The sequence below is a fragment of the Lactuca saligna genome, chromosome 5, assembly GCF_052625555.1.
Source record: "Lactuca saligna cultivar CGN05327 chromosome 5, ASM5262555v1, whole genome shotgun sequence".
Taxonomy (NCBI): Eukaryota; Viridiplantae; Streptophyta; class Magnoliopsida; order Asterales; family Asteraceae; genus Lactuca; species Lactuca saligna.
The window spans coordinates 47207091-47224531 of record NC_136421.1 but is presented as its reverse complement, the minus strand read 5'-3'; the positions used below and the strand labels follow the sequence as shown (position 1 = coordinate 47224531).

At 34.9% G+C, this 17441-nt stretch overlaps 1 protein-coding gene across 1 annotated transcript; it reads right to left on the bottom strand.

Annotated features, from left to right (window-relative positions):
- Positions 1-12825: 12825 nt before the first annotated feature.
- LOC145045263 (pentatricopeptide repeat-containing protein At5g18390, mitochondrial-like) lies at positions 12826-15326 on the bottom strand. Its single transcript, XM_078993601.1, has 2 exons — positions 14778-15326; positions 12826-12885 (listed from the first exon to the last, which is right to left on the bottom strand). The coding sequence occupies exons 1-2, from the start codon at positions 15324-15326 to the stop codon at positions 12826-12828; spliced, it is 609 nt and encodes a 202-aa protein (XP_078849727.1).
- Positions 15327-17441: the final 2115 nt, after the last annotated feature.

Below are 17441 nucleotides of genomic sequence, written 5' to 3'. Positions count from 1 at the left end.
TTAGTTTTGTTTAATTCGGGGTCTAACCAATCCTTTGTATCTCTTGCGCTCAGCAAGAGGTTTGTCGATGCTCCGAGGGAGCTGGATTATCCATTAGAGGTTGAAATTGCTGACGACTGTCACGTGGATGTATCAAGGGTTCATCAGGGATGCACCTTGGAGTTGCTCAATGAGAGGTAACCGATCGATTTGGTTCCCATTCCCATGCACGAGAGCAACATTATTGTGGGGATGGATTGGTTGAGCCCCAATCGGTCAATGATTGGTTGCGGGCATCAGTTGGTATGTATTCGGCCAAGTAGTTCACCATGGGGAGCGCCAATATTGTTTGTAAAGAAAAAATATAGGTCACATCAGATGTGTATTGACTACTGGGAGCTAAATAAGCTAACAGTGAAGAACTATTACCCATTCCCAAGGATCGACAATTTATTTGACCAACTTCATGGTGCATCTTGGTTTTCCAAGATTGATCTGCATTCAAGCTATCACCGGATGAGGGTCAGAGAGGAGGATACGTAGAAGACATCCTTTCGAAATCATAATGTTCATTCTGAGTTCGCGGTGACGCCCTTCAGGCTCACGAATGCTCCAATAGCATTCATGGATCTCATGAATTGTGTATATAGGCCTATGTTGGACCAGTATGTAATTGTGTTTATTGATGACATCCTGGTCTATTCCAAGACTCAGGGAGAAGATGATGAGCATCTGAGAGACGTGTTGGAGACTTTGAGAAGGAAGAAGGTGTATGCAAAGTTTTCGAAGTGTGAGTTTTGGTTGCACGAGGTGCAGTTTCTAGGACACCTTGCCAACTATAATGGTATCCTGGTCAATCTGGCTAAGGTTGAGGTAGTGATGAGGTGGGAGGTTTTGAGGTCTCTATCCGAGATTTTAAGTTTCCTTGGATTGGCGGGTTACTATTGGAGATTCATTCATGATTTCTCCGAGATAGCAGCTCTTTTGACCCGGTTGATGAAGAAGACTATCACCTTCTGTTGGAGAATTGAGTAGTAGGCAATGTTTGAGACTGTTAGGCAGAGATTGTGTGAGGCACCGATCCTGACCCTATCTGAGGGTGTTGAGGATTTTGTGGTATATTGTGATGTGTCAGTCACCGGTTTCGGTGCAATTTTGATGCAACAAGGTCATTTGATCGCTTATGCTTCAAGGCAGCTGAAGCCACATGAGGAGAACTACCCTACACATGATTTTTGAGTTGGAGGCTATGGTTTTCTCCCTCAATATTTGGCAACATTACATCTATGGGGTCTGTTGTACTATTTACACGGATCACAAGAATCTGAGGTATCTGATGGATCAATCGAATCTGAACATAAGGCAATGCTTATGGTTGGATGTCGTGAAGGATTATGATTGTGAGATCCTTTATCACTCGGGGAAGGCCAACATGGTGGACAATGATCTAAGCAGTGAAGGGGTTACTTCCCCGATCAACGATGTATGTTTGAGGATGACTATGAAGGAAGAACACCGGAAGAGTGAGCGCATAGTAGGTCAGGTGGATTCTTTGATTATGATAGTCGGGGATTATCGACCCTTCATTGGAGGGTCTGGGTTACATACTGCGGGGGTGTGTGGTAGGCCCTGATAGGAGAAGCACATAAGTTAGGTTTTCTATTCATCCGGGGGTAACAAAGATTTATAGAGATCTCCGATCTAACAATTAGTGTCCATGCATGAAGCAGGATATGGCCTAGTATGTGGAGAGGTTCTTGTCTGCTTGACTTGTAGGAAAGTCAAGGTCAAGAACCAGCGATCACATGGAAAAATGGAGCAATTGGGTGTTCCTGTTTAGAAATGGGAAGAGATTACGATGGATTTTATCATGAAGTTACCTCGGACAACATGCAGAGTGATTTCGATATGGGTCATCGTGGATCGATTGACTAAGAGCGCACAATTTGTAGAGTATTTCGGCTAAGAAGTTGGTCGACATCTACATTCGGGAGGTCATGGCACGACATAGGGTGTCGGTTTCAGTGGTTTTTGATAGGGATGTTCGGTTTACTTCCAGGTTCTGGAAGATATTTCATGAGGAGTTAGGCACTCGTCTGCATTTTAGCCAACTTTCCACCCACAAATAGATGGTTAAAGCGAGTAGACTATACAGACATTGGAGGACATGCTTCGGGCATGTGTACTGGGTTTTAGCAGGAGTTGGGATATGTATCTTCCTTTGGTAGAGTTTTTGTATAACAACAGTTATCAAGCTAGAATTGATCGACCTCCTGTTAATATGCTCTATGAGAGGAAGTGTAGGACCTCAATATGCTAGGGTGAGGTCGGTCATCGGGTTGTGGGGAGTACGAAGGTGGTACTGAAAGCGACAATATTGGTTCAGCAGGTTCACGATAGACTTTAAATAGCGCATAGTCGATAGAAGAGCTATACCGATAGGCATTGGTCAGACTTAGAGTTCCAAGCTGGGGACATGGTACTACTGAAGGTGTCACCTAGGAAAGGTGTCATCCAATTTTGTAAGTTGGGTAAGTTGCACCCTAGGTATGTTGGTCTTTTCAGGGTTTTAGCCCGAGTGGGCAGGGTTACATATCATTTGGATCTACCTGATGAACTCAGTCAGTTTCATAGCACATTTCATGTTTCCTAGTTGCGGAAATGTTTGGTTAAACATTTTGTAGTATTTCCATTGGAGGAAATTTAGGTGAATGATCACCTAAATTATATAGAGATACCAATGGTAATCCTTGATAGGAGGAGGAAGACTATGCTAAACAAGGTTGTGGATCTTGTAAACGTGCAGTGGTAGCACCAGAAGGGTTCATATTGGACATGGGAACTTGTGGATGAGATGAACGAGCATTATTCAGAGTTATTTGTGGCAGCAGACTTCGAGGGTGAAGTCTAATTTAAGTGTAGGAAGTGGTAGCAATCGATCCAGTATTTTACATTTTGACTCTTGTAATGAAAATTGTTTGGAAAATTGTTCCCCTATGGCATTAAAAGAAAATTTGGAGGTTGTGTGAGTACATTGGGCATACATGGTCAGGGGTCCAACCCTAATTTTTTGGGTTTGGACCCTATTTAAACAACCTTATGCCCCAATGTTCTCTCATTACCAGCCTCCATTTCCCCTTTAAGCCTCATTTAGAAACCCTAACCCTTTTTAGAGAGATTTGATCCCTATGTGTGTTTTGGTCGGTGTTAGGTTAATCTTGAAGAAGAAAAAGCTTGGTGAAGGAGAATTGATCAACTTGGAGATTGTAGATCCAGAGTTTAATTACATTCCTCAGCTTCATAGGGTATAAAGTCTTGACCTTGGTTATTCTATGCTTAGAGCTAGATCTAGTGGAGTTTTGAACATATTTTGGTCCCATGAATGAGTTCTAGTGAGTGAATGTCACTCTAGGAGTTTTGAGTTGCTCCTATTGATGTTTCTGAGGTCCCTCGTCCATAAAGTTTGCATCTTGATGGTTGTAGAACAACCATGTATGTGCTAATGCTAATTTGCTAAAAGTAGAATGCTAAATCTCTTTGAGCCATGCAAAGGCATCAAGTTGGTAACTCTACCATTTAATACATTCCCCAAGGTCTGGATCTACAAAATGCACATTTGGAAATAAACCATTAAGTGCTTAATGAAGTTTTAGCAAGTAGGGGGTATGTCGGGCATACTCCAGTGTATGCAAATATGACCCTGTAAGTCCTTGGCCGTAGAGTTGTATATGGGGCATACCCAGGTAGTACGCTAGGTGTACTCATCAGGATGGTCATTTTGGACTTTTGGTTTTGGGACACTTTTGAACTCTAGGTTTTGGGCTCTTTTTGGGATAAAAGTTTTATTGATTTGGGCCATTGTTAGGCATTATGCCTTTATGAATTTGGGCTATTTTTGGGCTTCGGGTGTTTTTAGGTTTGGGCCACGGTTAACTAGGCCAATTAAGGGTAAGGGTAAAATGGTCTTTTATCCTAGGAGTTGGGGTTAGAAAATAAAAGTCCTGATTATGGTTTATGAGCAAATTATTAATTAAGGTTGTATTTGATTGGTTAGCATGGGGATTCATTGGTTCAGTAGCCCGAGCATCTATTTGTTTTGTAGTGGATCGATGTGAGCTTACTCCTATACTATAGGACACTAGGGATTGTATGTGCTTGTAGTCTTTATGACTCCTATTGTATGCCTGTGTGCTTGTTTGTTATATGTATGTGGGGTGAAATAGACTCTGGGGTGAAATAGACTCGGGGGTGAAATAGACCCGTACGGTTGAAAAATACCAATTGAGTTGAAATAAACTCGGGGGTGAAATAGACCTGGCACATCCTTATGGTGACATATAAGTTTAAATAGACTCAGGAGAGAAATAGACTGGGTACAGCCTTAAGCTGACGTATATGTATGGTATGCGGTATTTTGGGGAACTCACTAAGCTTTGTGCTTACGGTATTCAGTTTATGTTTTAGGTATTTCTAGTTTGAATGGGAAGAGCTCAGGATGATCGCAATGCACACACCATGATTTTCCGCTCTACATAACTCTTATGTATTTTTGGATCATTGTTGACATACTCTGATTTCCTTTACCGTTTCTATTAACAATGTTTGGTTGATGGTTTTATTATTACAAAAACAAAAGTTTTTGGCTCTAATGTTTAGGAAATTACACCAACACTCCCCCTCAACTTTGTGAATGTATATCAATCACTCCTAACTTGGATACATTTGAATCAAAACTCATTCTCATTAGTAGTTTTGTAAGAATTTTGACTTCTTGATCAGTTGAAGGAACATGTGATAGTTTTATCTTTCCACTTTCAATCTCCGACTAGATGAAATTCCTATCAATATGAATGTGTTTAATACGATGGTGATGTTGTATAGGATTATAGACATTTGTAATCACTGGTTGACTATCATTGTGTAAGTGTAGTTGACTATTAACCTCAACTTTCAATTCCTTTAATAATTTGTCCAACCATATTAAATCACAATTCTTTGTGTAATAGCATGATACTCTGCTTCAACACTACTTCTTGACACGATTGATTGCTTTTTGCTTCTCTAATTGACCACATTTCCCCAAAACATCGTACAGTACCATGTTGTTGATTTGCTATCTGACCAATTTGCATCAGAAAACCTCAATCTTTCGGTTTTCGCCTTTTTTTGTAGAGAATTCCCTTTCCAAGGGTTGCATTTAGATTTCTAAGAATTTGATCAACTACATTTTGATATCAAACAGTTAGAGTGTGCATGAATTGACTTACTTGGCTAACAGTGTAGGCAATTTTTGGCCTAGTGAGTGATAGATAGATCGATTTTCCTACAATTTGTTGGTATCTTTCTCTATTTGTTGGAGGGTCTTCTTTGGTCAACTTTTTCTTCCAATTCTTTTCCATTGGAGTAGTTATTGGTCGACAACCAAACTTGCCCTTCCTTGACTTTGAATTATGATTGTAGTAGCTGTTTGAGGTTGTTGATCTTTTTGACATCATCTCTAGTGATTATTATGCCATCGACATATACAATCAAGATACATCGTGTTCTTTGACTCTTTAAAAGAGTATGATATGCTTATCCTTGGAGATATCAAAATTCATCATAAATGTGCTGAAACGAGTAAACCAACCTCTGGGGGATTGCTTTAACCCATATAAATCCTTTTTTATTTTGCAAATTGATCCAATTTTTTCTTTGTGCTCGAACCCAGAGTAGCTTCATGTACACCTCCTCTTCTATTGTACCGCTTAAGAAAGAATTTGATACATCCATTTGATGTAATTACCAAAGAAGATTGGCGAAAATGGTTAATAATACTCTTATAGAATTTAGCTCTGCAATTGGAGAAAATGTCTCTTCATAATCATTTACATATGTTTGAGTATATCCTCGAGCAACCCGACGGGATTTGTATCTTTCAATAATCCTATTCTTGCCGACTTTGATAGTAAAGATCCATTTACAGCCTGCTAGTCTCTTTCCTGTAGGCATAGTAACAGCTTCCCACGTCTTGTTTTCATTTAATGCTTTTAATTCTTCAAAGACCATTTCTTTCCACTTTGGATCCTTTAAAGCCCCATGAATGTTTAAAGGAATGGTGGTATCATCAAGTTAAGATACAAAGGCCCTATTATTGTTCGATAACCGATCATAGGAAAAGTGTTTTGAAATAGGATGTTGAGTTAAAGACCTTACCCCCTTTTTCGAATTGTAATAGGAGCATCAAGATCATCCACTTTGGATTTTTCTTGCTGCAATTCTTGTGAAGGATATGAAGTTCGTTTTGTTGAGATGCACATGGTATTCTTAAGTAGACATGAAAAGACAGTTCTCCCTCTTAAAGGGATTCTAGCATTTGAACTTGTTCAGGGATAATATTTTATGTCACCAGGGGTATAGATAGTGATATTGATTCGGAGATAGGCAACATTTGAAGAGAAATAGATGGATCCCAATGATTGTCTTCATTCAAATTCTCCTCCTAAAGAGAATAATAGGAGTAAAATTTCTGATTTTCTAGAAATATGACATAATAAGATGTACAAAACCTTTTTGTAAAGGGATTGAAACATTTGTACCCTTTTTATATAGACGAATAACCTATAAATACACATTTTGTTGATTTTGGATCAAGTTTTCCTCTGGTGGCACTAATATTGTGAACAAACTCTAAACAACCAAAAACTTTTGGAGGAGGAGAATTAATTACTCTATAATAAGGAAAGGCTTTTGGAAGAACACTGATTGGTGTTTGTAATTCTAAAGGTTTGTGGGAAGTCGGTTTATGAGATAGGAAGCAGTTAGGATTGATTCTCCCCAAAAAGATTGTGGTACATGACTAGAGAACATTATTGAACATGGTACCTCTAAAAGATGTCTGTTTTTACGCTCGACAATCCCATTTTATTGAGGAGTTTATACACACGAACTCTGCTGTGAAATACCATTTTCTGAGAGGTAGCTTCCTAGATTACTGGAAAAATATTCCCCCTATTGTTTGTTCAAAATATATGAATATCGCTTTGGAATATGGTTCTTTTTTTATCATTTTGTGAAACTTTATGAGCACATCAGCAATATCTAATTTGTTTTTTAGAAGAAAAACCCAACATACACAAGTATGGTAATCTATGAAGGTGATGAACCAACTCTTTCCACTTAGGTATTTGACATAAGAGGGACCCCAAATATCACTATGTATAATATGGAATGTTTTGTGGGTTGGTATTCATGAATGGGGTAGTTTTTCATATTTGTTTTATGAGAATGCATGATTCACAATGAATGAAGAAACATCTTTATTGGTGAACAGGTTGGGATACAAAACTTTCATATACTGAAAACTAGGATTTCTAACCGTTTATGCCAAAAGATTACATCAGAATTTAAGATACTTGGTGTGGATAGTGCTAGACACAAGGTTGGATACTGAGAATGACCAATAAGGTAGTAGAGAGCCCGTTTTACTTCAGCATTGCCAATCATCTTCCCCGAATGCAGATCCTGAAATACACAAAAATCATAAAGAAAAATTACTTGACAATTTTGATATTTCGTTAATTTTCTCACAAAAAGAAGATTATATTTTAAATGTGGCACATGAAGGACTGATTTTAAGTGAATTACTTGAAATTTTGTATCACCAATTCCTATAACCGGTAGCATATATCCATCTTCCACACATACTCTAGGTTCATGACCACACGATCTATAGTTGTTTAAGTTTCTACGATCTCCAATCATATGATCAGAGGCACCAATATCAACAATCCAATCATCTAAATTTGTTTTCTTTGTTAACATATATATTTTAATGTTGTCGTGATGTGAAGTTGTTGTTATAGGGACTGATTCAGGTGCTCTAGAGCATTGTAATTCACGGAGAAGGGGCTTTAGAGCCTCTATTTTTTGTGGGGTGGGTTTGTTGATGTTACATCTTAGTGGTTGGGTTTTGTCGACTACACGATTTGACGGATTTCTCTATGCTAACTTCGTGACTTCCAATCCTTTGGCTTTCCATATATTTCCTAGAAGGTTGCCTTCATATGGAATGATTTCTTGCAATTCTTGCACCAATGACAAGCATCTTATTTTGCCTTATGATTTTGAGAATAAGAAGGAATAAGAGTTCATCCTTACGAATTTTCTTCCTGAAAAATGCCATCACTTGATGCAAGCATAACTCTATGTCGGCTTTCTTCTCTACAAAATTTAGAAAAAACTTCTCTAAGTGAAGTCGGTGGTTTGACTCCAAAAATACATCCCCAAACTTCATCAAGATCCTTATTAAGTCCTTGAAGAAAATCAAAAAACTCTGTCTTTTTCAAGCATGTAGTTATATGTGTTTCCATCATCACTCCACTTCCAAGGAATAGAATAGAATAAGTTCATATTATGCCATAAATTAACTAACCGATTGTAGTATTCAGTAACTGTCATTGTTCCTTGGTGGGTGGATCATAGAGTCAAGTGAATATCAAAACAAGGAGATGTGTTTTTAAGATCTGAGTATATCTCTTGGACACCTTTCCAAATTTCGTGGGTGCTACTGTAGAATAAAAATGTACTTCCAATTCGTCTCGATGGAGTTGATAAGTAATGCCATGATAATGGAGTTTTTTGCTTCCCATTGTTGATAACTTGCATCATCCTATTTTTGTTGACAAGGTTCATTGGTAAGATAGCATACTTTCCCTTTCACTAGGATGACCAACAAAATACATTGATGTCATTCTCTGAAATTCAACCCGTTTATTTTGTGATGGGTGATTTGCATAGTATACCCAAGGTCAGGAGTAGAGAAGTGAGAGGGTTTTATTGTGGATGAAGCAGAATCTATTATGATATTGGATTGGTTTCCTCGGTCCATAGATCTGAGTTTAGGGTTAGAAAAAAAAATCTCAAGAAAGTAAAAGAGAGATGTTTTGATCAGGTCTAGGATGAACCTACTCTGATACCATGAAACAAATGGTGAAAAGTTTTTTAGTTGTATTTTTCTTATTCACATCACAACAATTTATATAAATTGAAGAAATAGCCTAAACAAGGAAAAAGATAATCTACTCTAGTTATAGAATTAAGAGCTAAAAATACATCTAACCAATGTTTTAAAAACCGGTTTGAATCGACCGGTCGAACTGGAAACCGGAGAAGGGGGCGGTTTAACTAGCACCAGTTTTATGTCTATTTCTGAACCGGAATAAACCAACCGGTTTTTACAAAAACCCGGTTATATCGGTTAAAATTTAACCGGTTGAACCTCTAAAATTAAATAAAAACGCATGGTTGATGTAAACTTTGTGGTTATATGTTTTTTTATGTATTTTGATTGATTTACAAGTTGTTTTATGTGTATTTTTAATGTTTAAACTGATGGACGTCAAATTCTTGATTTATGTATGTATATAGTAGTATGTATATGTGTGTAGGAAAAAAGGAAAAAATATGAAAATTATAGTAATCGGTTCACCCAATGGACGAACAACTAGAAACCAGTCACTATACCGGTTCAACTAAAAAATTGGTTTTAAAACATTGCATCTAACATAATGACAATCACATATAATTTTGGCCATTATACTTTTTTTTTAAAACGGAAAATCTAAATTCCACATATGTCCACGATAGAACTTGAAACCTCAACCTCAAACATGAAGGGCAACACCAGATATCGCTAGACTAGAAGCCATTTGGTATTTTGGCCATTATACAACTTATAAATATTGCATTTAACAGTTGTATAAGGTTGTAATATTTCCAATATTTTTTTTTGTAAAATTAACGATATTTAAGAAAATAATTTATGTGATTATAATGAAAATAGTAACTTAGGTAATGGCGTGGGCGGTCACCTAGGTTTCCCCTGTTAGGTCATCCTTAAAAAGACTTAGGAGCTATTTGATTGCCTTCTGACCCAGTCCAGTCAGAAGGTTTTGTTAACCCGGTCTAAATTTGTGTGTTTGATTCCAAAAATATAGTCTATGACTCGGTCCATAACCCTCCAAAATCATCCGACTTGGTCTATAGAAAAAAAAAAGCACCAGACTGGGTAAGCATCATCATCTGTCCCTTTTGCCCTTTGGCACTACATCGATCGCCTCCTACCTTTCATCTCTTCCAAATGATTCCTCCCACCTTCGACAAGGGCCTTCATGCCAGCTCATCCTACGTCCACCTAACGCCGCCTCCATTGACTCGTAAATCCTAGATCAAATTGTTTTCATTTCTTTTCAATCGATTATCTGATGTCGGGATTTATTTTCTGTTCTTAATCGATTAGATCCAGAATGTCATATTCAAACAGTTGATTCCATCATTATTTTGTTAAAATAAACAATGGAAATTTCATCATTGATTTGCTCTTCCTTTTATTTATCGACTCGTTCTTGTTTCTTTCCATCGATTTGAATGTAACTGAACTGTTCTATTGAAGGTTGATCATTTGTTGATATGGTATGAATTCGTGATGACTAAATTGATTGAGGTTTCGTTGGTATTTAGGCTGATGAACAATCGAAGAACATGATAAATTCAGTTGATTGTATCGATCTGATCTGAAAACGTTTTGGGTGCTTTGAAATGGTGTTCCGTGAAGAAGTGATTTGTTGTTTCTTTATGTCTGAAGTAATCAATATGGTTTGTAATGCTCATTCCGTAAGATGGATTGATGGGAAGCAAAGTCAAAATTGGAGTTCCATAGTAACTCTTTGTATAAATTTCAAGTTGCCCGGTGAGGAAAGTGAAGTTCTTAACCTGAAGTGGTCCCAATGATTAAATGGTATTATTGTGTCTAAGGAAGCATCAATAATCGTTGATACTAGATAGTCAAAGATCATTCGTTAGGCTCCCACGAATAATTGAAGTTTTGGAAGTCAAATTTGAAGTTTTGTTATCGAAAGAAAATTGTTCCATGAGGCATATGTTTCGTTTTTCTATAGCTTATGGACGGGTTTTATGTTCAATTCAGTCATCAAAGCAAGATGACAGATGGTATGAGTTGATCAAAACTTTCAGAACCATATCGAAGCTATTTTGTAAAATTGAAGGACATATTTTTTGTGATGCTTTATTGATTTAGTTCAAAATGAAGATTTGTGAGCCTTTCATTTCATTTGCTTTTGTATTCCTTACTCTAAATATGAGCAAAACAATAGAATATAGAGTGAAATACGTATTTAGGTAAGAATGTACATGAATCATGTATAATGGAGAGTTTAATTCCTATTGAACTCTACTCTAAGGGTAATATGGTAATTTTTCATCATTTTCTGCAGTCGATCAGAAATATAATAAAAAAAGTGATTTCAGTCATATGTGGATTCAGTCAAAAATTCTAACTCAGTTAGCAACTATCAAACGATCTCTTACAAATATATATTGGGATATATGTTGGATTTTGAGTGACCATAACAATATGCTTTGAAGTATTTAAACATTGTTCTAAATAAGATATTTATAAAGGATAATATCAAATGTGATATGAAACTTACAATGGACGCATACAGTGAAGATTGGATTTGTTCTCATATACTTATCGTTAAAAAAAATATATACTTATATCATTTCTATTATATAGTATTTTTATTTTGAATTCAATATATATTAGAATAGTTTGAGTTCAATATTAGACACCTTTTACTTGAAAATCTAATTTTGAGCTTTATTGACATCTACCTTTTGGCTATTTTGGGCCAACATAAAGTCAAAGCAGAGAATTTATTTGACCATGGTACACCTTTGTTTTGAGTGGTATTATGGCATACTGAAGGTGATCCATCTAACGTCAGAAAGGAGTTACAAAATTTTAAATTTCAAAACTTTGACTCCAAAGTTGTATGAATTCTCAAATCTTTCCAAGTGTCGCATGCTTCAATTTTGTAAGGTAAAGTGACTAAATAGGTAATAATGTTTGTCTGGATTAAATGTTTGATACACAATATATGTTCTTTTAAACGTCTAATAAAACCAATTGTTCATTTTACCATAAAACAAATTTCAATATACTTTTTTATATTAAAAAACTTAACTGGACTAGCTTGCTGGCTGATTATTATCTACTTAATTATGGACCGATTTTACAAAGAGAAAAAAGAAGAATGACAAATTGTTAAAGGACTTAATGTCTTAATACATTAAGCTTGATTTTTTTTTGTATGAACTCACATATAACTTTCCAGATTACGTGTTTAATCTGTTAAACTCTAATATTAAGTTTAAAAAAAATAATAAAAGAATAATAATAATAATAATAATAATAATAATAATAATAATAAATAAATAAATAAATAAAACACCGTCTAACAATGCTTGTCTATGAAATTGCCAATTTTAAAAGGCATCATTAATGCTCAATAAATCCATCATTCAAGATTTTGGCACAATATCAATAGTACCATTTTCAATATGTTAAATCTTATTACTTAAAAAGCGAGTTATTCGATAATCTATGAAATCAGAATCATGATCTTAGCTTTTCTATACAAACCATAAAGTGAATGTGAACTAAAGTTGATCAATTCAATGCATGGTACAACTTTATTATATGATGTGCAAGCCATTAGAGCATGCTTTCCCACTAGAATTCACGATTTCTCAAAGAAAATTGGTTTGATTAATTTAAGCTATAGTACAATACTTTTTCCATTTAAAAATATATTCTTCCAAGTATGGTCAAACAACCAGTAACAAAAGAACAAAAATAATCTTTGTTTATCTTCCAAAGTGGAAACAAGAACATCTTTCACATTTCACAAGAAACAAGAATCCAATTCTGCAAGCATCAGCATCTCTAATTACAAACTAATTTAAGTAAAAACCAAAATCATGATAAATTTCTTGAAATTGCCTTTAAAGATACAAAGCAAATGAGCCATCATTATTATAATCAATAATCATTTTTGCACTCATCTAAAAATTTTAATTAGTTTTTTAAGTCAATGAATCAAATTCCTCACTAGAGACAATCCGGATTTGCTAAGCACATATACCATAAATCTTGGAGATAAAATGTCTTCGTGCATACTTCAAGCAAGATTACTCGAAAAATGACTAAAATGTTGGTGATTTTAGTGTCATCGTGTCATTTTAAGTAACTTGAATTGACATATGAGCTAAGGGGCTTCATAATCTGTACGCTAATATATGTACGGGTAGGGTTGTAAACGAACTGAGCGTTCAACGAACAGTTCATTAACCGTTCAGCAGGAAGTTCGTTTATGTTCGTTTATTTATTAAATGAACAAACACGAACATAAATTCTCGTTCGTTTAGTTAAATGAACGAACATGAACGATGGTCTCGTTCGTTCAATTATGTTCGTGAACGTTCGTTTATATTGTTCATTTAAGTTCGTTTATGTTTGTCCATATAAGTTCATTTTATATTCATATATGTTTAATCGTGTTTGATTACATTACCATATTATATATTCATTTATGTTCATATATGTTCAATTATGTTTTTTTTATCTTTGTTCGTTTACGTTCGTTCGTTTATGTTCGTTTAACTTGTTCACGAACATAAACAATGTAATTTGTTAAACGAACAAACATGAACAGTGTAATTTGTTAAACGAACGAACATGAACAAGAAAACTCGTTCATTTATCCGTTTGTGTTTGTTGATTTGTTCGGCTAACTTAAATGAACAAACATGAACAAACCCATGTTCGTGTTCGTTCGGTTCATTTACATCCCTATGTACGGGGTTGTGCGGAGTGTACACATGTATAAGATCGAATTAGAAGTCGGTTCAACGACTAGTCGCGGGTCCTGGGGCAGCACCCCTGGGTTTGGGGTTTCCAAATGGGCAGTGCCCCTTTGGCACGGTTTAGGGGCAGCGCCGCTAGCGGGCTCCAAGAGGTAGAGCCCTAGCTAGGGTCCCGCTAACAGGTCGAGGGGTAGCACCCCCACGGGTTTTGTGAGACTCATATATTACATGGGTTTATTTAAAGAAAAAAAAACTAAATACAAACTTCTAAATATTTGAGAAGTTTGAATTTATAAGAAAAGTGAGAAAATATTGATTTGTAAATAATTAAAGTGTTTTTTTCTCTAATGAATCTTTAATTTAGTATTTTTGAAATTAGAATGAAATTTCATTAATTAAATTGATATGCATTTATTATTGTATTTTAATTCTATCTAGAATTTAATAAAATGCACTCTAGCTTTTTTACAATTAATAACAATTCATTTGGTATTGAAGATTTTATATATATATATATATATATATATATATATATATATACACACACACACACACACACACACACACACACACACACAAAATAATATTATATGCCTTCTCGAGGTCAACGAATATCATAAGCAAATCCTTTGCTTTGTAGACCTATATAAAGGTCTGTCCCAAAATGTGGACGATAGATGTGACCGTCCATTACCCATCTTTTAAAGGGACCCAAAATTTTTATGGACTTTATTGTTATATGTTAGACAATATCGATCTTGAATATATCATTAAAAGTTACATATCAAAAAACTAGAATAATTATTTTTCTTTAAATTTATTGATTTTTGTAATTGAAAGTGTTATATTTAGAAACTAATATAAATATTTTTCTTACAATTATTGAGTTATTATAAAACAGATTAATTAAATTTGTATATATCAAGGACCTCTTGTTTTTCTTTCGTTCCAACATATGTTTGTAACGATCCTGCCTATATATATATATATATATATATATATATATATATATATATATATATATATATATATATATATATATATATATATATATATATATATATAGAGAGAGAGAGAGAGAGAGAAGAAACCATTCCTTTACGAACGATTCTTCTAACTAAAGCATATGCTCCTTGAAAGTTCTTGACTTCCCAAAGGGCGAAGAGTAAGGAATTGTGTATTTCAGTGGTTTGGGTGCAATTAAAGTTGTTGCATTTGTTAAAAAGCTCAACGGATTGATCGATAAGCCTGTTTTTGCCATAATGTTTGATTATAAAAGAAACAACGGAGGATGAAATTGGGAGTTTTTGGGTTTTCATCTGGTGTGCGACCTTCCACATGGTCTCCCAATGGCGGGTTTTGGCTAAGATTTTGAGGAGTTCTTCAAATTCAATGGTGGTATGTTCGTATTGGGGGTGTTGGGTTCGAACCCAATTGAAGAAACGGAAAGATTCGATACCTGAATTGGAACAGCTGCGGATTACACGATAAACAAGCTCTGAATTGACGATTCTAGAAATGCACATTTTGTTTAGGATTCTTTCTAAGTAGATATCAAGACACACAATGTTGGAAATGTGATGAATTGTAGCAAAATAATCGTCGTTTGTTTCGTGGTCTCTTGCCCTGCCATTACTCATCTAGTCTGTCATGGCGGTTTTGAGGGTTCTGAAAGCAGTGCCGATGGAGAACGTGGCGGTGGCGGTGGTTCTTTTTACCGTTGTCAATCTTGCAAAGAGAATCGTTGGATATGGATATGCCTTGTATTTTCTACTCCCAATTTCACGGGTTGTTTAGCAATTCAAGAAATTTGATACCTGGATAAAACTTACATCGATGCTAAAGTCAATTCAAAATCACTGAACAAATTTGCTAAGAAAAACATATGCTTTTTTCTATAAAGGATTATCAAGAGTTTGAATTGATACTTGGAACGAAGGTGGAGATTCTATTCGGAATTAGGGATTTTTGTAGAAGAGACGACGAGATAGTTGAATATGATAGGAGGAACCTGTGATTGCGCCATTGTAGTTTATCGATATGAAAGGTTGTTGTGTTCCTCTGTGGCGGAAGAGATGTTTGATTAACGACGACGACTTCTGCTGCAACGAAGTGAGTAAGGGGATGTCGGGATGAAGGAGGAGACGATGGTTGGGCCCAAGCCAGGCCCAAATAAAATATTATGTCGAAGTATTTGGGTTGGGCCTTTTTCTGCTAAAGGAAAACAAAGATGATAAATAATAGATAAAAATTAAAAAAGAGATAGTTTTACTTGTGCTTTTTAGTTATTTCTATGACTAGTATATATGTGAATTTTAACTAAAAAAAGAAAAAAAATAATATTTACCTTTAATGTAGCAAAGAAAAAGAGAACTCTAAGAACAAATATTAAGGTTCTTATGTTTTATTTTATTTTTTTCTTTATACGCAGTAAGTGTTCATGAAAGGGGTAATTTTAGGCTTTTTCTATAGTAAACAAAACTTCACAAAATCATCTGGAAGTTGTGTAACTTCACAAAAATCCAAAATTTATGGTTTATACTATTTAAACTAGGTTAGTATTATTTTTATTAACTCATGAATATAAAACGAAGAGAAGAGAGACTTTTGGGAGTAACTTGGTTGTATAGATTTGGTGAGCCTATACAACACATAAGAGAGAGTTGATCCAGAGAGTCACACGGTGTTCTTGAGTTTTAAAATTAAAGAGAGGGAGGGAAAAGAAAAAGAAAGAAGAAATAAATAATTAGTTGTGTTTTCAAGTTGGAAGGAAATGAGCATTTTTATGTTTTTGCCCTTCATTGATTTACATATAAAAACATAAATTACAATATATAATGTATATCATATAATAATATTAGTATTTCAATCTCATTAACAACTAAAGAGCTCATGTTTTATTCCAATTAAAGGGTTGAACCAGAATGGTATCTTAATAGCATAATAGATAGAAAATCAAGCATTAATCTATCATTAAGCATCAAACATTGATCCTATTTATAACACAGGTCCAGATAATTAGATTAAAGTTAATCTCATTATTTCCTAAAAGCTCATCGTAGTTGTTATATCATTTATCATCCACTTGAAGTCTATGTGAATCAGAAGTAAAAAAAAAATTATATTTCTAATAGAAGGGAAAATAACTACACAAAATGTAATTAGACCAAATACTAAACCATACCACCACCCAAGAAAATCACATGAAGTCAATGTAATTAGACCAAAAAATACTGCAATTGTATGTATTCAGACAAAAAAGAAAAAAAAACACACACACACATGGATAAAAGGGTAGACACGGGTAAAATCTGTGTAAAGAATGAGAAATTAATGATAAATGGTGAGTGGATTCGAATCATGCAATGAATGCATTATAATTAGGATTGTAATTAATCAAAACAACAATGTGTGTAAAAAATATAAACAATTTCAATTTAGAATTTTATACCTGATACAGTCGAAGTTGTAAGGAAAAAATACAGGCAGAGAAGGAGAGATGAAGTTGCAGGTAGGAAAAATTACAGGCGGAGAAGGGGATGATGAAGTTGCAAATCTAGATGTAGGAAGAAAATCTTAAGGGTGCCTTTGGTTGTGGAAACTATTTTCATTTTCTAAGAAAATGTTTTCAAAAAACAGAGTTGAGTTTTCATTTTCAATTTTCAATGAAAATTTTAGAAAACCCATTTGGTTGAAACCGGGGGAGTATTCATTTTCCATCTTAGAAATTTGGAAAACTGTAAAAATCACTTTTC